The sequence below is a fragment of the Euleptes europaea genome, chromosome 20 (genome assembly GCF_029931775.1).
Source record: "Euleptes europaea isolate rEulEur1 chromosome 20, rEulEur1.hap1, whole genome shotgun sequence".
Classification (NCBI taxonomy): domain Eukaryota; kingdom Metazoa; phylum Chordata; class Lepidosauria; order Squamata; family Sphaerodactylidae; genus Euleptes; species Euleptes europaea.
The window spans coordinates 22813348-22835500 of NC_079331.1; the positions used below are offsets into that span (position 1 = coordinate 22813348).

The following is a 22153-nucleotide window of genomic DNA, read 5'->3' on the forward strand; positions in this document are numbered from 1 at the left end:
CAAGGAATGGTTGCTTGGCTTGGCTGTGTTATGTGCAGTGCAAATTCTAAATGGACGCCTCCCCCCCCCCCCAGTGCTGGATGCGGAATAGCTGACCCTCCCAAATCTCCGCATAGGCTCAGCGGTCGCTTGCTTGGAATGGTTTGTAGCTCCGGCGCTTGGTGCTATACAAAGAGAGGGCAGGCGCACATCACCATGCGCTTGAAACTAAGCCAAGAACACAACGATCTGCGGATAGCAGAAGGTTCAGGGTGTGTGTGTGTGTCATGAAAATCTCAGCACGAGGCTCAGAGTGTTTCTGGAACGCAGTGCTTGTTTTTGGCCGTTGCTTTTTCTCCACCCCCCCCCCAAAACACAAGTTGGATCTCTTTTTTTCTTTTGGTGGGGCACTGCAGACTCTTTGTAAACAGACGTGGCACCGTGATGCGGAGGTGTGTTTGGCCGTCCCATATGTGCGCTGAGAGCAAGCCGGCAGGGGGGTTTGCGTTGCAGGGCTGAGTGGGTGTGCGAGGACAGTCACAGCAAAATGTGGGGTTTGGAACAAAATTTGTGTTTGCCTTCCCTCCAGCAACACCCCACAACATTTGTGCGTGTCATTCAAACGCCTCTGCATACCGCGGGATGGCATCTGCTGCGGTCTGGCAAAGCAGCCATTCCCCAAAGGCTGTGCTTTTGAATTTTAGCTCTTCCGCAACTGCATCATGTTGGCTTCTTTGGACTGCTTCACACACACAGTTGTATCCAGTGACAAACTACATGTGTGAATGAGCTGTCACAGCTTTGCCACGATTCTCTGTGGAGAACTTTCCTGTTCTCGGCACCTCCAGTTAAAAGGATGTGAAAGATCTCCGCCTGAGACTCTGGGGAGCAGCTGCCAGTCTGAGTAGGCAATACTGACTTTGGTGGATCAAGCGTCTGATTCACATCCAGTGCTTCTTAGTTCATGCTTTCTGTAGCCAGTCCTCAAGATAAGACTTGGCATGGGAGAAGAAACTGAGTGGTGAAGGTGGGGGTGGGGGGAATGAAACATTTATCTAGATCACCTTCATCCCAACCTTCCTTCATGGAGGTTTTCCATCTCCTGCATTTTATCCTCACCACAACCCTGTGAGATAGCTTAGAGAATGAGAGATGATGACTGGCCCAAGATAACCCAGTGAGCTGCCAGAACAGCGTGGCGATTTGAACCTGGGTCTCCCAGATCACAGTCCTAGTGCTAAGACTTGGTCTATCTATGTATGCAGGAAAAAAATAGGTGGTGAAATCGAGAGATGCTCTCAGACTGGTGGAGGGGGCCATCTCTCAAAATACTCCTTAACTCCTTGCAGATAGAAACTATGCTGGACCAAAACCTGGGTGCTGGCTTTTAAAATGAAGGAAGTGTGTTTACATAGGGAAGAAATCGGGGGGGGGGAGGTCTCCCTCACCTGTAGCCTGAATTGGATCAACCCTACTCTCTCATCTCAAGATTCCACCTACGTCCTTTGGTTGCATGAGGAGGCAAGGGGTCCTGATAAAATATGAGACTCGTGAAGACCAATGGCAGGATCACTTGTTGGACTGGACATCAGGAAAACCCAAAGAGGAGCAGTCAAAGGAGGGAGGCTACTTTTATATTAATTTAGAAGAAGAGAAAAGAGAAAGAAGAAGAGTTGGTTTTTATATGCCCATTTTCTCTATCTTTTAAGGAGAATCAAACCAGCTTTTACAATCGCCTTCCCTTCCCTATAACAGACACCTTGTGAGGTAGGTGGGGCTGAGAGAGCTGTGACTAGCCCAAGGTCACCCAGCTGGCCTTATGTGGAGGAGTGGCGAAACAAATCCAGTTCACCAGATCAGCCTCCGCCGCTCATGTGGAGGAGTGGGGAATGGTATCCGGTTCTCCAGATCAGACTCCAAATCACCACTCCAAACCCCCGCTCTTAACCACTACACCATGCTGGCTCCCTTTGTTTATATCCCACATTTCGCCCTAGTGGGCATCCACAGTGGCTTGCATCATTCTCTTAGAATCATAAGTTGGAAGGGACCACCAGGGTCATCTAGTCCAACCCCCTGCACAATGCAGGAATTTCATAACTACCTCCCCCCCCACACACCCCCAGTGACCCTTACTCCATGCCCAGAAGATGGCCAAGATGCCCTCCCTCTCATGATCTGCCTAATGATCTTCTCCATTTTATCCTCACGACAACCCTGTGAGGTAGGTTAGGCTGAGAGTATGTGAGTGGCCCAAGGTCACTCAGCAAGCTTCCATGGTATGAGTGGGGATTCGAACCTAGATCTCCCAGATACTAGTTCGACACTCTTAAACATTATGCCACACTGGCTGTAACTTTCTTTTCCTTCCACCTTGCAGGATTTAATCATTCGGGCTGCATCCCTTTCTCTCCCCTCTGTTTTCTCAATGTATGCACCAGAAGAAACACTTTAAAAAAAATGTTCTGTTTAAGAAATTATCGTTGAAAAATGTAGTGGGTGTTTTATTGTTGCTATACTGGGACGCTTCATAACATTTTCTTTTCAAATGCCACTTGACCGGCTCTGCTGCCGGCTGCTGTGGTCAGGGGGCCGTTTCTCTCATCTTTATTTTTATTCTCCCCCCCCCCAGTTATTATTAATGGTGATCCTCGCATGAAAATTGGATCAGGTTGATTCATTCTTGGCTGCTTAGCTCTTCCGTGCATGTGTGAGAGAGAAATGGCATTTCCACGCAAGCAGCGCTGGTTATGAAATCTTTCCTCTCAGATGATTTAAGTTTGCTGATGAAATCTCAAAAGACATTGATGCCAAACTCTGTCTAGCTGCAGTATCAAATGATGATGATGATGTTGTTATCAATATTATCATCAGTATTATTATAAACATTTATATCCTGCCTTTCCTCGTGGTTCAAGGCAGCTTACAATAATAGTTAAAAATGTTAAAAACGAAAAATAAAATAGCAAACGGCAGATCTCTCCCTCCTCCTTCCTCCCTTTAAAAGATGCCTGCCATTCAAACCCACTCGAAAGCCCTGACAAACAGGCAGGCCCTGCAGGGCCAGTGTGGTGTAGTGGTTAAGAGCGATGGTTTGGAGTGGTGGACTTTAATCAGGAGAACCGGGTTTGATTCCCCACTCCTCCACATGGTGGATGCTAATCTGGTGAACCGGGTTGGTTTCCCCACTCCTCCACATGCAGCCAGCTGGGTGATGTTTGGGCTAGTCACAGCTCTCTTCGAGCTCTCTCAGCCCCACCTACCTCACAGGGTGTCTGCTGTGGGGAGGGGAAGGTGATTGTAAGCTGGTTTGATTCTTCCTTAAGTGGTAGAGAAAGTCAGCATATAAAAACCAACTCTTCGTCTCTTCTTCTTTCTGAAGATCTCCAAGGAGGGGGCCCCCTCCCATCTTCAGGGAGCCCCTTCCACAGAGCCGGAGCCATGATGGAAAAGGCCCTGGCTCTGGTCGATTCCAGACGGGCCACCCTAAGTGGTGGGATTGCCAACAGATGGCTGCCTGATGACCACAGTTGGTGCACAAGGCCCCATGGAAGGAGACGGCCCTTCAAATATGTGGGTCCCAGGTCATGAAGGGCTTCAGAGGTCATAACCAGCAGTGCCATCATGCAGAATGTGGGATCCACATGGGGAAGATCCAGATTCAAAGCTCTCTGAGCAACCTTGGACCAGCCACAAAGCTCTCTGAGCAACCTTGGACCAGTCTCTCTCAGCCTGACTTACCACACAGGGTTGTTAGGTTGAATGGGTGGAGTTAATCCCGAGCTCTGTGGAGGAAGAGCAGGATAAACCTGTAATAAACCTGGAAGGATGAACAAGAAAAATATTTGTTTTTTATACCCCGCTTAATCTCTACCTTTAAGGAGTCTCAAACCGGCTTACAATCACCTTCCCTTCCTCTCCCCACAACAGGCACCTTGTGAGGCTGGTGGGGCTGAGAGGGATCGGAGAGAGCTGTGACTGGCCCAAGGTCACCCAGCAGGCTTCATGTGGAGAAGTGGGGAATCAAACCCAGTTCTCCAGATTAGAGTCCACCCCTCTTAACCACTACCCCAGGAGACAGGAGTGGCCTTTCTGAGACTAGAGACTGTCCTACCATGGGACAAGGTACAGATTTGGGGTTTGATCCAGCGCAAAATTTCCACTTGCTGTAGGGCATCTGTGCAAGTGGAAACACCAGAAAAAGACCATGGGGGCAACTTGCTACTTATCATACCTCCATTTGTGTTTCTGCTGGCAAAAGATTTTATGTAGCCAGTTTCTGGGCACCATAATGGCATAGGGGGGCAAAGTGCTAGGTGTTGCTCGAGAGCTTGTGGAACTGCGCCAGGTCCCTTTACGTTTCAACTTATGCATCGCAGGATCCAACCTTGGGATGCTGTGGAAAGCACCAGCAAGGCCAGAAGACGTAGCATGTTTATGGAAGGTAAAGCAGTGGAAAATTCCCCTGCCAAACTTCACAAAGCAGAAGGACATTCTTGTTCATCTCCTGGAGGCTGGTGTAGGTTTGGGATCGCTCCCCAGTGGACTGTGCCTATATTAATTAGAGTATGTATGTGTGTGTGTGTGTGTGGGGGGGTCATGTGGATTTCCCACCTCAAGACACCAAGTTGCCTTGGCTGGGATATCATCATTCAGCTCCTGCCGTTGGCGGGCAGCTTTTGTTTTTGGGCCAGATATTTAAGAGCAGAGAGTCCATTTTTAAAAGCCAGCCTCGCCCCCACCCCCATTCTGGAAAAAGGGGATTTTTGATCGTATTACCTGTGCTCCGTGGCAAGTAAACTTGGGAAAGGGCCTTATCAGTGCGTGTTCTGCCTGTGTTTATGAAACTGACTCTTAGTCATAAAGAAGGAAGTCTGAGATATAAAACTCCCTCGCTCGACTCCGGCTGCCCTTTTCACCTCCGAGGAGACACGGGAGAGCAGCCCGCCCCAGTGCTCTGCCTTTGGAGCACCCTTTGTGGCAAACTTGGAGGGTGGCTCGGATTAGGGAAGAAGAGGAAGTCATCCTGTGGCCCGGCGCATGTGACCCCTGGGAGAAAGCCTGCCCAAGCCTCCACTGTGATGGAGCATGGGGTTGTTGCACAGGAAATGAATCATCCCACCACTTGCTCATTAGCAGCATGACAGAGGTCAGAGAAAACCGGAGGCAGGACAAACCCCCAAAGGGGCCGGTCTGGAGCCACAAGAATCTCCGGTTTTACTGAGGAGAGGGAGGTTTGTCAAGCTTGCTTTCCCCATGCCCTTATAAAATCATAGAGTTGGAAGGGACCACCAGGGTCATCTAGTCCAAACCCCTGCACAATGCAGGTAATTCACCTCTCCCCCCCACACACACACACAGTGGCCCAGAAGATGGCCAAGATGCCCTCCCTCTCATCATCTGCCTAAGCTCATAGAATCAGCATTGCTGCAGATGGCCATCTAGCCTCTGCTGAAAAACCTCCAGGGAAGGAGCGCTCACTACCTCCTGAGGAAGGCTGTTCCGCTGAGGAACCGCTCTGTTAGAAAATTCTTCCTAATTTCTAGACGGAAACACTTTTGATTTAATTTCAACCCATTGGTTCTGGTCCGACCTTCTGGGGCAACAGAAAACAACTCGGCACCATCCTCTATATGACAGCCCTTCAAATACTTGAAGATGGTATTTGTCAGATCTCGGAAGCTAAGCTGGGTAGACCCAGGTTAGTCCTTGGATAGGAGACCATCAAGGAAGTACATGGTGGCTACCAAGGAAGTCAGGGCCTGGATGGACCAGGCTAGCCTGATCTCATCAGATCTCAGAAGATTTCCAGGGTCTGAGCTTTCAAGAGTCAAACCCCCCTTTATCAGATTGGTGGCAGAAAGTGCCGTCAGGTTGCAGCTGATGTATGGCAACCCTATCGGGTTTTCAAGGGGAGATATTCAGAGTTGGTTTGCCATTGCTTTCCTCTGGTGGTCCCTTCCAACTCTGTGATTCTATGACAGTCGTGGAGGGGGGCGGTTTCCTGGAATTGAGAGGAACCGGGTGCTGGGTGTGTAGGCCACCTTCTCACAAACATGCCTTTTGGCTGGTTTTCTCCTGGCTGGTCCTGAATCCTCATTCTCTTCTGAAAAGCAGCCTAGGTGGATGGATGGCAAACTAAATTATTGACAGGGTGGTGGTCCGGCCCTCCCACCAGTTCTGGAAATACAAATAAAATTATTTTACTGTTGGAAAAAAATCTGCCCATAAAACCAGGATAGGAAGGAAGCTTGAGTCTGGATAACTCATTTGGTACTGAGAGCTCTGACGCTTAAAAACTAAAACCCCACACTTTTTTCACTTGTGACACTAGTTGGTGTCTGGTTTGGAGGTCCCAATGTGGGAAGAATGCCGTCAAGGCAGGAGCACTCAGCTGGCAGCCATACAGACACGTGCAGCCAGGAAGCGTGTCAGCCAGCGGGCTCTGATACTGGGGGCTAAGGTGGATGGCTCTTTTCTTAAGCAGCCTCATTTTGGATATACCCACGGGGTCCTCAACGTGGTGCCCATGGGTGCCATGGTGCCCGCCGACAACTCCCTTGGTGCCCACCAAGTGTTTTTAGAATGTGGGTGGGGCTCTTACCCAGCGGGGCTTCTGATTGGCCACTGAAGATCCAGTTGGCTATGCAGATTAAAATCATGCTGTTTCGGTGGCAGCTGCTGAGCCTGTGGGCAGCCGATATCTAAAGAAGTGAGCTGCGACTCACAAAAGCTCTCACCCTGCCAGAAATTTTGGTAGCCTTTAAGGTGCTACTGGACTCTTGCTCTTTTCTGCTGTTACAGACAGACTAACACGGCTACCCATTGTGACCCACCTGCCAGCACAGAGTTTGTTCTATTCTCTCTCACTCCTCTTTCCCAATGTATTTTTTAAATTACCCCTCTTCGCCCCTGCACTTGGGCTTCTTATCTGTAGACTTGCCACTGTTGTTGTTGTTGTTGTTGTTGTGTGTGTGTGTTAAGTGCCGTCAAGTCGCTTCCGACTCATGGTGACCCTATGAATCAAAACCCTCCAAGCCGTCCTCTCGTTAACAGACTTGCTCAGGTCTTGCAAACTGAGGGCTGTGGCTTCCTTGATTGAATCAATCCATCTCATGTTGGGTCTTCCTCTTTTCCTGCTGCCCTCAACTTTTCCTAGCATTATTGTCTTTTCCAATGACTCTTGTCTTCTCATAACATGACCAAAATACGATAGCCTCAGTTTAGTCATCTTCGCTTCAAGGGACAGTTCAGGCTTGGTTTGATGTAGAACCCACTCATTTTTCTTTTTTGTTTTCATTTTTTGGGGGGAGTCCAAGGTATCCATAACACTCTCCTTCAACAACACATTTCAAAGGAATATTTCTTCCTGTTAGATTTCTTCATTGTCCAGCTTTCACACCAATACATAGTAATAGGGAATACGATGGCATGAAGTAACTTGATCTTGGTTTGATGTAGAGCCATCCTTACACTTAAGAATCTTTTCTAGCTCCTTCATGGTTTCCCTTTCCAGTCTCAATCTCCTGATTTCTTGGCTGCAGTCTCCCTTTTGGTTGGTGATGGAACCAAGAAATAGAAAGTCTTGAACAATTTCAATTCCCTCATTGTCCACCTTAAAGTTGAGTAATTCTCCTGTAGTCATTACTTTTGTCTTCTTGATGTTCAGCTGTACTCCTGCTTTGTTACTTTCTTCTCTAACTTTCAGCAGTAGTTTTTTCTAGTCTTCACTATTTTCTGCCAGTAATATGGTATCATCGGCATATCTCAAATTGTTAACGTTCCTCTACCCAGTTTTCACTCCACCTTCATCTAAACTGAATCCAGCTTTCCTTATGGTATGTTCTGCATACAGATTGAAGAGATAGGGAGATAAAATACATGCTTGTCTAACAGGTGTGCCAATTGGAAACCATTAATTGTCTCCATATTCTGTCCTAACAGTAGCCTCTGGTCCAGAGTACAGGTTGCGCATTAAAACAATCAGATGCTGTGGCACACCCATTTCTTTTAAAACCAGCTGTAGCTTTTCACGATCCACACAGTCAAAAGCTTTGTTGTAATCATTGAAACACCAGCTGATTTTCTTCTGAAATTCTCTCGTATGCTCCAGTAACCAATGTAAATTTGCATTGTTATATTTCCCCCCCCCCCATTTTTTCTTTGCAGGTTAATTAAAAAATTAATAAAAAGTTAATTTTAAAAAATACCAGAAGGACTTTGCAGATAAACACAGTTGGGGGGAGGGATGACGAGAACTTCAATTTATGGAAGCACTTATATTCTCCCTGTCTGAAACGTAAGGCAGTTTACAAGTACAGAACACCAACAGTGCCATGCAGTTACCACCTTGGCCCAGAATGGATGACATCTCAAACTGCTCCAAGGTGTTGCCACAGGTTACAAATGTTGAAATACCTTTTTATTAAACTTCCCTAGTAAAGGGAAGTGTAATAAAATGGTGGTTTCTGCAGGTGAGGAGCAGATGGATTTGTAGCATTTTTTTTTTTCATTTTGGGGATCAACAGACGTATAGTGTCCAGATCACGCGAAGTGATGGTATCGCTTTACTCTGCTCTGGTTAGACCTCACCTAGAGTATTGTGTTCAGTTTTGGGCACTGCAATTTAAGAAGGATGTAGACAAGCTGGAACGTGTCCAGAGGAGGGCAACAAAGGTGGTGAGGGGTCTGGAGATCAGGTCCTATGAGGAAAGGTTGAAGGAGCTGGGTATGTTTAGCCTGAAGAGGAGAAGACTGAGAGGTGATGTGATAACCATCCTCAAGTACTTGGAGGGATGTCATGTAGAGGATGATGCCGAGTTGTTTTCTGTTGCCCAAGAAGGTCAGACCAGAACCAACGGGTTGAAATTAAACCAAAAGAATTTCCATCTAGACATTAGGAGGAATTTTCTAACAGAGCGTTTCCTCAGTGGAACAGGCTTCCTTGGGAAAGCTCTCCTTCCCTGGAAGTTTTTCAGCAGAGGCTAGATGGCCATTTGTCAGCAATGCTGATTCTGTGACCTTAGGCAGATCATGTGAGGGAGAGCATCTTGGCCATCTTCTGGGCATGGAGAAGGGGTCGCTGGGGTGTGTGTGTGGGGGGGGTAGTTGGGAGTTTCCTGCATTGTGCAGGGGGTTGGACTAGATGACCCTGGTGGTTCCTTCCAACTCTAGGATTCTATGTGTGATGGTGCCGTATACCGAGACAGTCTGTTGGTCCATGTGGCTCAGCGCTCTTCGTTCTGACCAGCGGCTGCTCTGAGACACAGTGAGGCCTTTCTCAGCGTGTTCTACCTGAGGTCCTTTAAGTGTCCAGGCCCAGGGATTCCCACTCCCCATAGACTTTCTGTAGGCAAAGGAGGCTCTTGGCCACAAAGCCATGTTCTTTCCTCCTAGGTACATTTCTCACAGAGGTTCCCCCGGGGTTTGGGTGCCACCCTGCAGAGTTTTTATCTCCAAGCTTCTTCACATTCTCATTTCCCATTTGTCACCTTTCCATGTTTCCTCATTTCTCTGTGCTTTCTTAAACTGGGTCAAAGGTAGAAGCACAGAAGGCCGGCATATGGAAAACTACTTTTTTTATTTGTAAAGGAGTTCATGGCTTGATTCCTTCTACATCATTTATAGTGATCTCAGTTTTTATTATGTGTTTTGTTTTTATTATTATTAAATTAATTTTTTTTAAAAATATGGAAAACAAGGATGTGCGGGAAGGCTGGAGAAAAAAGCACGGCCTCCATGTGAAAAGACTCTTCATTACACTATTAATATGCTTGGTGAGTGTTAAGGCACAGGAAAAGCAAGTTGAAATAACGGGCAGAGGGGTTATGCTTGAACTCTGAAGCTACTAAAGGTGGGCTTTGAATCCATGCCAGGCTGGTGGGGTACTGCATGTTCACGGAAACAGATCCAACCACTCTTTACCCAGCTGGGCTCCGGTTTCTCTGCTCTGACTGGCGTTGGCTCTGTAGAGTCTTGAGTTTGTAGAGTCAAAGAAGGATCTCTTCTGAGAACCTGTCAACCAGAGATGGAACCTGGGGCTTCCTGCAGGAGCTCTGCCCCGGCGCTCTGGCGTCTCCCCAGAGTAATCCGCTCTCCGGGCTCAAAGAAAAAATTGGAATTCCACACTAAGAACAGCTAGATTTTTTCATCTATTTTAAAGGATGCTGGTTTTTACTTTTCCTGATTCTAGTTCCGACAGCTAAGAAGGGACAAATGTCCACAGGGTTATGATCCTCTACCTTCTACCCACAGACAATTTGCCCTCATTTTGCAGCCGTAAGGGCTAGAAACTTGCTTAAAAAATAATAATGAATGAACGATGCATAATTCAGCCCCATCACACCGGATTGTTGCATAGCCAGAGAATTGGGTCTTCCCAGGGAAAGCTGACACAGAATCATGTCCCTCTGATTCTGCCTAGATTTGGACTCTTCCCCACCCCCGAACTGTTGATTGCATATTCTGGCCAATGGAGCCCTTTGGGAATCCTCCCTGGCCTGCCCCCAAAACGTACCACCCTTTTGCTGTGTCTTTTTGCGTATGTTGTCTGTATGAAGATCTCGCTCGGCTTCCTAATCCGGGCCGTGCTTCTTGGGGAGCATCCCAGAATAACCACACGGGGCCCCACCTTCCCCCAAACGCCCACCCATGTGTCCCGGGAGAGAGCCGTGCTTTCCACATCGTCTCTGGCTTAGACGAAAGGCAGAGCAGAGTGGGGAGAGGCCCCAGGACATTTGGTTCGGCTGGCTTTTAGCATCTGGGAGCGCACGCTTATTTCCTGCCACAGGAAATGGCGTTGCTGATGCTGGAGAGGGTGGGCAGGCAATGGGCCCTTTCATGAGGTGCCCGAATGCAGAAGGGGCAGTGTTGCCGGTCGGCCGCGGGTGTAGCAAAGCATCCCGGCTGATGTGGGTTCCGTCCCAAATACAGAACTGTTGAGCCAGCGGGACTTCTTAAATGGCAGAGAAGGATACAGGGCAGCGTTCGGCTGTCGCGTTCACTTAAAGCTGTGGATGTGTATGTACTGCCTTAAAAAAAAAAAGTTTTTATTGAAATAAGAAAAATAAATCACATACAAACCCAATCATACAAAACATTATACCTTCTAAAGGGAATGTACATTTAAAGCCTTAACAAATGCTTCAAATAAAAGACTGACATCTTTGACAATGCCTTGACATTACTGCCTATATATCTTTGATTGTTGGTCTATCACTATTTAAACTAAGTTTTGTGTTTATCAGGTTACTGCTTACTAATTGCTGCTTTGGCCTACCCTTCATGGTTATTGTATATAATCTACTGATATTAACATTCAAATTATCTAATATCCATTTGCCATTGTACTATTACACATTGTTATAATATGATTTCCATTTTTTTTAAAAACTCCTCCATGTTTGCACTGCCTTTGACTGGGCCAGTTTGTGAGCTCTAGCCCTGCGGCAAACCCATAAACAGATTGCAGTAGACGGCAGGTCCACGAAAGCAGCTTTATTGATTAGACTCGACAGGTTACAGAAGCCATATTCAGAATGACACAAGTGAGGGGCTAGGGCAAGGGACTTGGCATGTATGGAAAAGCAAAGGAGATAACCGGTAACCCAGGCAACCCCCCTCCCAGAGGCAGGAAGGAGTACTTGGCAATTCCCACACCAAAGGAATCTATGAAGTCTAAACATGGGGCACGGAGTGGCCTTGGAAGGGAACTGCAAAACAACACCTGGGAGCACAACCATGAACTGTCTTCATGGCCTGCTCCTGACACAGTTTGAAACCTCCTTGGGAACTGTCGCCACAGGTGGGAAAGTTCTTCCTAGAGGCAGGTGCTCTTCCACGCATGAACCTTCCGCAGCTGCCTTGGTACAAAATGTTTCCTAGGCTCTGTTGCAAGACGTTTGAATCCCCTCCAGTGACTTAATTTCATCAACAGCAGAATACATTAAGACGTTCTCAGTAGCTGAGTTAAGACGTTTCCCCCTCCCGTCTGTGTTTCCCAACTTTGCCACTTGGCTTCAGATTGAGAGACGCCGTTCTGTTGTTTTGTGCATCTTTTACTGTTGAGCTGCTTTTGGGAAAAGATGTTTTGCGTTTCCCGCGTCACAGCAGCCGTGCAGCAGGCCAGCGTCCAAGGAGCCAAACGCACTGCGTCGGCCTGATTCGTCATCCTGTTCAGTAAAGTTGAATCAATAATGCAATGAAAGTTTTGGCCCAGATAAATCACTGATGAAGATCTTATTTTTACGAGTTTGTCTCCTTCCTTTTCCTTGCGTTCTAAATGGATGCACAGGGGGAAGGGTTTATTCCGCTTTTTAAATGTGGGTAGTTAATTCGTTCCGCTGTCCAGAGAGCAAAGTTTACATTTTTAAATGGTGAGAGGAAGTGAAGTGAGTGTGAATTTAAGCTGAGAATAAAACTTTCGGTTTATTCCTGGCTGTGTCCAGTTTCTTCCCTCCCCTCTCTGTGTCTGTCAGCCACAATACTGAATACTTTAAAAAACATTGGGGGGGGTGTTAAAAGGGGATCAGACAGATCCATAGAGGTCCATCCGTGCTTCAAGCCGTGGTGACTGAAGGGAACCTCCATGTTCAGAAGCAGTCAGCCTCTGAATATCGGTGCTGGGATGCAGTATCAAGGGAAGGCCTCGGCTTCTCTGCCCTCTTGTTAGAGCCCCCAGGGCAACTGGTTGGTCAGCATGTGTGAAAGTGGATATTGAGCTAGATGGACTGATGCAGCTGGGCTTTTCTGTCATTCCAGAGACTGCAAAACTGGAGGACGTTTTCACAAAGGGATTAGAACCGTACTATAATGGAACAGCTTAGGAGGATGCTTTTTTAATAAGGGAATAGGATTGCAGTCTATTGCAGTGTTTATGGTATAAGAAGACAAGAGTCACTGGAAAAGACAATAATGCTAGGAAAAGTTGAAGGCAGCAGGAAAAGAGGAAGAGCCAACATGAGATGGATTGGCTCAATCAAGGTAGCCACGGCCCTCAGTCTGCAAGACCTAGAATCGTAGAATCATAGAAGACATAGAATCATAGAGAAGGTACTTCCAGGGTCATCTAGTCGAACCCCCTGCACAATTCAGGAATTTCACAACTACCTCCCCCCCCCCACACACTCCATGCCCAGAAGATGGCAAAAAAGAATCCTCCAGGATCCCTGGCCAATCGGTCCTGAAGGAAAATTGCTTCCTGACCCCAAAGTGGCAATCAGCATTTCCCTAGGAGTGTAGGAAAGGGGCACGAGAGCCAAGCGTTGATGCAACCCTTCCTGCCCTCCCTCTCATGATCAGCCTAAGTTCACAGAATCAGTATTGCTGTCAGATGGCTATCGAGCCTCTGCTTAAAACCCACAAAGGGGAGCCCACCTCCTTCCATTGAGGAACTGCTCTGTCAGGAAGTTCTTCCTAATGTTTAGCCGGAAATGCTTTTGATTTAATTTCAGCCCGAGCAAGGCTGTCAACGATAGAATGTTTTGGAGGACATTAATTCATAGGATCGCCTGGAGTCAGAAGTGACTTGATGGCACTTTATACACACACACATGCACACGCACATACGCACTATATGTATCACGTTGCTTTTACTGCATTTGTGTGTACCTTTGTAATCTCTGCTGTAATACAGTGCTTTGGACAGTTTTTCTGTATGTGTTGGTTTTTTAATTTTTGTACTTCTAGTACAATAGCATTGTTGGGTGGAGGTCTTGTGCTGTCTGATTGAATTGCTTTCTATATTTTGTAATCCAGCTTGAGTCTCAGTGAGAAAGGTGGCCTATATAAAGAGAATATATTACAAATAATTTATATTATAAAGTAGTTTGACAGGGTTTTAAGGGGAACAAGCAGCAGATCTTGCTGCTGGAACTGGTTACACTGTAAAATTGCCAGCTGACATTTTAAAGTGTTTCTACACATATTTTAATAACTAGCTGACGGTTGCCATAGGTCATTGTCTTTTAAGTGATCATAAAGCTCTTTTTGAAGTGCAGAACCAAAGATCATCTTTACCTTTCTCCCTTGCTGCCCCCTCAAAGAGCCAGCGTGGTGTAGTGGTTAAGAGCGGTGGACTCTAATCTGGAGAACCGGGCTTGATTCTGCACTCATCCACATGAGCAGTGAACTCTAATCTGGAGATCTGAGTTCGATTCCCCACTCCTCCACATGAAGCGTGCTGGGTGACCTTGGACTAGTCACAGTTCTCTCCGAACTCTCTCAGCCCCACTGATCTCACAAGGTGCCTGTTGTGGGGAGAGGAAGGGAAGGAGATTGTAAGCAGGTTTGACTCTTCTTAAAAGGTAGAGAAAGTCGGCATATAAAAACCAACTCTTCTTCTTCTTCTTCATGCAGATCGCTGGACGGCAGACTGCAGGTCTCCCACAGGAAGGGACTCCCGCATGTCATCTACTGCCGGCTGTGGCGATGGCCCGACCTTCATAGCCACCACGAGCTGCGCGCCATGGAGATCTGCGAGTACGCCTTCAACATGAAGAAGGACGAAGTCTGTGTGAATCCGTACCACTATCAGAGAGTGGAAACGCCAGGTACGGCCGGCCCCGGGGGTGTTCTCAGGCAGGGCTGGTGAGCACAGGGTATCTAGTGCTGGAGAATCAGAAGCCACAGAACTGAAAGGCTGGAAGATGGGATGCCTCCCTCCAGATGAGGCCTAGAGCTCTCCCAGAATTACAGCTGATTTCCAGATGACACAGATGAGTTCCCCTGGAGAAAATGGCTGCTTGGGAAGGCATAACCACTCACTGAGCTCCCTCCCCTCCCCAAACCCCACCCTTCCCAGGCTCCCCCCAAAACCCCCAGGAACCTCCCAACCCAAAATTGGCAGGTAGGGGTGATACTGAGGCTTAGAATCATAGAATCATAAAGTTGGAAGGGACCACCTAGTCCAACCCCCTGCACAATGCAGGAAATTCACAACTACCTCCCCCCCGCACACCCCCAGTGACCCCTACTCCATGCCCAGAAGATGCCTAAGATCTCTCATGCCCTCTCATCATCTGCCTACGGTCATAGAATCAGTATTGCTGACAGATGGGCGTCTAGCCTCTGCATAAAAACCTCCAGGGAAGGAGAGCTGACCACCTCCTGTGGAAGACTGTTCCACTAAAGAACCTCTCTAACTGTTGCTGACATTCTTGGCTTGGTCATCTCTTCCTTCCTTTTTCTTCAGTTTTGCCTCCTGTTTTGGTACCGAGACACACAGAAATTCCAGCCGAGTTCCCACCCCTGGATGATTACAGCCATTCCATTCCAGAGAACACTAATTTCCCAGCCGGCATAGAACCACAGAGCAACTACATTCCAGGTACCATAAAAGTTTCCCCAAAAAGGAGCAGCGTGCAGACCTTTAGGGTGGGGTGGGAATCGCAGAAGGGAGCCTTTTAGGCTCAACATGGAAAGGCTGTTTTTACAGATCTGCCTTGACACACGACAGTGACTTATGCCTAGAGAGCAAGTGTAGTGAAGAGAGGTACCAGGCTATGACTGGGGAGCCCCGGGTTCAATCCTCCCTTAATGACTTAAAGGACATAACTTCTGAGCTGTCCACACAGCCGTGTCTGGGGAGGCAGGGGTGGGGTTTGCCTCCTGCTTGGTCCTTTGCTACCATGCAGAGTAGAGAAGCTGCGGGTGTTCAGGTCTCCAAAGAAGCGTGGAGGAGTCCTTTGAAAGGGGTCTGGGTCCAGTTCTTTCTTCCATAAGGACATCCCTCCCCACGATTGTGCCTTTTTCTCTGAGTCTTTCTGTGGGTAGAGAGCCAGTGAGTAGTATTAGGTGAGGTTCTCCTAAGGCCTGGTCCTTAGGCCCACCTTGGTCTTCCTGCATTAGTTTCTCATCCATAAAATGAGAAGAAATTGTTGCTTAGCTCCAGTGTTCTTATAAGAATGGATTTTGTCAACAAGAGAGTTAGATGTTTGGGAAGAGAGTTAGATGTTTGGGAAGGGGTTGTGGCTCGGTGGTAGAGCATCTGCTTGGCTTGCAGAAGGTTCAGTCCCCGCTGTGAAATACCTCTGCCCGAGACCCTGGAGAACTACTGCCAGTAGACAATATTGACCTTGAATGACTGATGGTCTGAGGCAGCTTCATGTATTCATGTGACAAACATGTGTCAGTAATCACTAAAGGAGGGGTGTTGAACTCATTTGTTACGAGGGGTGGATATGACATGTCACTTGGCCGGGCCATGCCTCGCCAGGGGTGACTTCCTCAGCTGCCTCGCGGGCCGGATAAGACTTCTCAAGGGGTCGGATCCGGCCCGTGGGCCTTATGTTTGACACCCCTGCTCTAAAGCCTTGCAGGTTTTGTGACATAGCTTTTCTTTTCTTGATGTTCGCAGAGACCCCCCCACCTGGCTACCTGAGCGAGGATGGCGAAACCAGTGACCATCAGATGAACCATAGCATGGATGCAGGTAGGTGTGTGCGTGTTTTGTGGCACAGATGGAATTGCATTGGTTGCTCTTGTTGTCGATGGGCCGCCTCCCCAGAGAGAGGGCCTTCGTTGGGCTCTTGTGGCCCCCTTGATCTGCCACTTCTTCACTCACTCAGGCCCTCCGTTGCCTTTTTTTTGGAGCTGGTCCCTGTTCGTTTGGAAAAGGGTCTCTGAGATAGGAAGACGGAGTTTGACCTGATCAGGCTTGCGAATCCTGTACAGCGAGAGTGCCACAACATGAGCGCAGTAAAAAATGTCTTTGTTCCCACAACCACACATCACAGAAGTGATTTTGCACCGGTCAAAGCTAATGGCCACTTTGTAGGTCATTTCTGGTTCTGTTGGCAGTGGCAGGCTCAGCTGCGGTGCCACTCAGGTGAAATCCTCTCTGCCTCTTTTCCTGGGCCCCAGAGCAACAAGCAATGAAACCAGGGAAGGGCAAACTCCTGCAGGAGCCCCCAGACTAGCTGGCAACCACAGTGATGTCCAATGACAGCCCAAGTGGGATGGTGGAGGCAGAGCAGGAAGGACAATCCAGGCATCAAGGGAAGTGGACTCTAATCTGGAGAACTGGGTTTGATTCCCCACTCCTACACATGGGCAGAGGAAAAGGAGGAGGAGGAGGAGAAGCGCTGATTTTTATATGCCAACTTTCTCTACCAACCCAAAGTGGGTTTGCACCAGACTCCCCATTTTTTGGTTCTAAACTCTTCTGACTTCAATATTGATTTAGAAGAAGAGTTGGTTTTTATATGCTGACTTTTTCTACCACTTAAGGAAGAATCAAACCGGCTTAGAATTACCTTCCCTACAACCGGCACCCTGTGAGGTTGGTGGGGCTGAGAGAGCTGTGACTATCCCAACGTCACCCAGCTGGCTTCATGTGTAGGAGTGGGGAAACCAACCCAGTTCACCAGGTTAGCGTTGGCCACTCATTTGGAGGAGTGGGGAATCAAACCTGGTTCTCCAGATCAGAGTCCACCCCTCCAAACCACTGTTCTTAACCACTACACCACGCTGGCTTTCTAATATGGTGACCCGGGTTGGTTTCCCCGCTCCTACACATGTAGCCAGCTGGCTGACCTTGGGCAAGTCACAGTTCTCTACAAACTCTCTCAGCCCCACCTACCTCACAAGGTGTCTGTTGTGGGGAGGGAAAGGGAAGGTGATTGTAAGCCAGTTTGATTTTTCTTTAAGTTGTAGAGAAAGTCGGCATATAAAAACCAACTCTTCTTCTAAATCAATATTGGAGTCAGAAGAGTTTAGAACCAAAAAATGGGGAGTCTGGTGCAAACCCACTTTGGGTTGACCATCTCTGAAGGCCTTGCTTGGGCCAAATAATGTTATGTGGGATTCTAAAACGAGAAATGACAAATTTACCATCTTTCACCATAATGATACAGGTGGAAGAAGGCCGGCGTGGGATTTTTGGTGGGCCGCTTGCAGGGCCCTGGTTGGCGATACATTTTTGGCATGTGCAATTATTGGTAATGTGGTCAGCACTTGGGGATATAATTTAGTGGACTTTGCATTGGCTTGGGATGTATAGCCTCAGAGGGCCCCATTAACGCATAAAGTTGCATCAATCTGCTCTCCCGTTTCTTTAACCCCAAACATTTGTTAGCCTTTTAAAAACAAAAATGCTTGTAAGATGATAGTTTTTTTTAAAAAAAATTACCCAAGGAGGTATAAACCTCCTGCAGGTGCTCTGACAATTCATCCATTGTGTAGTTGATTCACATTTTGAACCCTTTTTTAACAAGAAAAGTTCTAATGCCCAGACATGGTTTCATGAATTGTGTTAAGATGGCGTGTGAATATTGTAATTGCGTACGCTTATTGTGCAGAAATAATTGGCAGCTACTGAGAAGGAATGTAAACTCTGCCACTTTTTATATCATTATTATTCCTCACCTGTTTATTTTTCAATTATTATATAACAGTTCCTAGTTAAACAAAAATTATAGCCAATTGTGCAGGTAAATAGATGAAAGGTTTACAATTTAGCTGCAATAAGAAGTTTGTCTTGGTGCTCTTGGGCTTTTGGGGAGGGGCCGTGGCTCAGGGGCAGAGCGTCTGCTTGGTACGCAGAAGGTCCCAGGTTCAATCCCTAGCATCTCCACTTAAAAGGACCAGGCAGTAGGCGATGTGACCTCTGCCTGAGACTCTGGAGAGCCGCTGCCAGTCTGACCTTGATGGACCAAGGGATCTGATTCAGTATAAGGCAACTTCATGTGTGTGTTTGTTAGCCAGGTCCGTTTTGCGCAGGAAACGGTAAACTACACAACAAGCAAAGAGTGAACGTTTTATCTTTCTAACTGAGCTTTAAAGGGCTGACCTTTGGGCTCATGTACCCAATGATCTTTGGGCTGCAGAGCTTAAGGGACAGCCCTCTATGAAAGTTCTTCTGGGATCGACCCCGTTACATGCGGGAGCAGGAGAAAGTGGAGGCTGCTGGCTTTGACGGGGCTGGTGCCAGAGAACTGATGGCGGAGTTCTCCGCTATGTTGAGCTGCCAGCTCAGCCTGGGGATACCTGGAGCTGGCTCTGGAAGGACCGCTGCTTCTCTGCCTCCACCTCTCAGCTGTAAAACGGACACAGTGGTGCCAACGTGATGTAGTCGTTAAGAGCGGTGGTTTGGAGCGGTGGTCTCTGATCTGGAGAACCGGGTTTGATTCCCCGCTCCTCCACATGAGCAACGGACTCTAACCTGGTGAACTGGATTTGTTTCCCCGCTCCTACACACGAAGCCAGCTGGGTGACCTTGGGCTAGTCACAGGTCTCTTCGAGCTCTCTCAGCCCCACCTACCTCACAGGGTGTCTGTGGTGGGGAGAGGAAGGGAAGGTGATTGTAAGCCAGTTTGATTCTTCCTTAAGTGGTAGAGAAAGTCGACATATAAAAACCAACTCTTCTTCTTCTTCCGGCAGGGATTGTTGGGGTTGAATGAGATTGGCTTCTAAAATAGCACAGGGATTGTACTGGTTCTCTCTCTCTCTCTCTCTCTCTCTCTCTCCTGACTAGCCTAACTGTGACCGCTTCTTGTTTTGTGTAGGTTCTCCAAATCTGTCTCCAAACCCCGTGTCTCCAGCACATAACAATCTGGGTAAGGATGGGTAGCATTTGGGACCAGTTCTGCGGGGAGATGCCTGATTGGCAGGTGGTGTCATTGCTAGGCTTGGGTGAGCCGGCTGCACACAGGCGTTCCAGAAATATATGTGGGTGCAGCACCTTGATATCTGGCTTGTTGTGCATGCTGCCAGCGCTGGGCTCTTTATGTGTGTGTATGTGTGGGGAGATGGAAGAACCCTCCCAGGCCACAACCAGTGCTTAGAACTTTTACAGCTAAGTTGTGCACACAACAGTTGCATGGGGGCGGGGGAGGACTCTGGAGTCATCTACCGTGTAACACCCTAAGGCGTTTTGTGATGGCAAAGCCTATAGTAATGATTGGCTGAGCTGCTCTGATATAGTGAAGTGTTCCAAATGAACCAATAGGATGTTTGCAAATGGTCCAGTTTTTGTGAGGGGGGGGGAGTGAAAGGTCATCTTGCTTAATCTCTCTGTGTGGTGTAGTGGTTAGGAGCAGTGGACTGTAATCTGGAGAACTGGGTTGGTTTTCCCACTCCTACACATGAAGCCAGCTGGGTGACCTTGGGCTGGTCACAGCTCTCTTAGAGCTCTCAGCCCCACCTACCTCACAGGATGTCTGTTGTGGGGAGGAAGGGAAAGGAAGGAAATTGTAAGCCAGTTTGAGACTCCTTAAAAGGTAGAGAAAGTCGGCATATAAAAACCAACTCTTCTTCTTCTCACAAGTCCTGGAACAGGATCTGCTTTGTGGGGAAGTATAGAGATGTTGACTTCAGAATGCATTTTTAAAACTGATGGCAAAGCAATGCCAGGAAGAGGAAACGACGCAGATTTCACTTTGCTCAATAGACCTCGCTGCTCTTCTTCTTCAGACCTGCAGCCTGTCACGTACTGCGAGCCCGCTTTCTGGTGTTCCATCTCCTACTACGAGCTCAACCAGCGTGTCGGGGAGACGTTCCACGCCTCTCAGCCCTCGATGACCGTGGACGGCTTCACTGACCCTTCCAATTCAGAGCGCTTCTGCCTCGGCTTGCTGTCGAACGTGAACCGCAACGCAGCGGTGGAGCTCACCCGGCGGCACATCGGTACCGCCTCTCGTCTTGTTGGAATGGGGCTTGGTGTAGGTGTGGGGTGGTGGAGCGAGAGTGGCTTGTGGTTCTGGAATACAAGCCTAATCGCACTCGATGATTTCCTGGGGCTGAGTTCCCTGGGCTGCCTCCATAGCCAGGAAGATTTTGACCACCAGCTATGCAGGGCACATCGACAAACTAACAAAAGGGTGTGTTTGTGCTTGTGTGACACGGTTGATACTTGCACACATCTTATATGGGAAACATATACAGCCCAACTTGAGACAATCTTACCAGATGTTGGTGTAATTGGTAATATATTATACAACCTATATACATTCCTGGTCTGATATATATTGCCTGTATATATGTGTGTGTGTGTGTGTGTGTGTGTGTATCTGTAAATGTGTGCATGTTTTACATGGGTTTCAAATAGACCACTGAGGAAAGCCATATAGGCCGAAATGCATCTGGTATGTGGTTATATAGATATCAACCTTAGGAAATGCCATTGTGCTGTTTTAACGTTTTAAAATAATTTTAATCTTGACATAGTGCTTCTAATAAATTATATATTTTCATTATTTAAATATCTTTTCATCCCACCCAACATTGGGCACCCAGCTTCTGTTAGGTTGGGTTTCATTCCCCTCTTTTTTCTTCTACAAGTTCAAACAGGCCAGGAGCCCCTGTCCAGCATGGCCGTGGGTGGGGGGCGGTCAGATGGGGAGAGGAAACAGGCCAGCCCGGCCCGCCATCTCCTCTGGGCATGTCCACGCTGTCCTGCCCCCATGGCACTGCAGGCACCATTGGGGCGGCAGCCCTCATGGACCTTTCCAGGTCCCACCTCGCCTCCCTGCTTCTTCCGTCCCTCCCAGGATTGTCCTTCCCCCCTGCAGTTGTCTCTCTCGCAGAGAGGCAGAAGGCCGCTTCCATCGGGCCTGGGCTCAGCAGAAGGCAGCCAGCTGATTTCCCAGCCACCCTCCACCAGATTTCCTAACGAATCTGGGAGAGCCTCCATTTGTGCAAAGCTGCGGCTGAACGCCCAGAGGCCTCACAGTGAATTCAGACAACCTGTTTTTGCAGGGTGTTGCCAGGGTGCCAGCCAGCGTCCTCCATGAGATGGATCTCCATTGCTTCCCCACTTTGGATAAGCTAGCTGACTTGCTGAGGCCTCGCTGGGAGAAGCTTCCATGCTCTGGGGATCTTGAGAGACAGCATGGTGTAGTGGTTAAGAGCGGCGGACTCTAATCTGGTGAACCAGGTTTGATTGCCCACTCCTCCACGAGTGACGGACTCTAAGCTGGAGAACTGTGTTCGATTCCTCACTCCTCTACATGAAGCCTGCTGGGTGACCTTGGGCCAGTCACTGGTCGCTCAGAACTCTCTCAGCCCTACCAACTTCACAAGGTGTCTGTTGGGGAGAGAGGAAGGGAAGGCGATTGTTAAGCCACTTTGAGACTCCTTAAGGTAGAGGAAATTGGGGTATAAAAACCAACTCTTCTTCTTCTTTGCACGCTCAGGCTCTCCAGCCTGGTTACTGCTTGTTGCAACATGGCCAAAGTTG

General features: G+C 48.1%; 1 protein-coding gene across 1 annotated transcript in view; it reads left to right on the top strand.

Moving 5' to 3' along the window:
• SMAD3 (SMAD family member 3) overlaps positions 1–22153 on the top strand; it is an 80225-nt gene that overhangs the window by 51911 nt on the left and 6161 nt on the right. The window contains exons 2-6 of the mRNA XM_056865697.1: positions 14335–14528; positions 15170–15304; positions 16334–16408; positions 19482–19532; positions 20389–20601. Of these exons, the coding sequence (XP_056721675.1) occupies positions 14335–14528; positions 15170–15304; positions 16334–16408; positions 19482–19532; positions 20389–20601 (668 nt within the window). The remainder of the gene's footprint in view (positions 1–14334; positions 14529–15169; positions 15305–16333; positions 16409–19481; positions 19533–20388; positions 20602–22153) is intronic.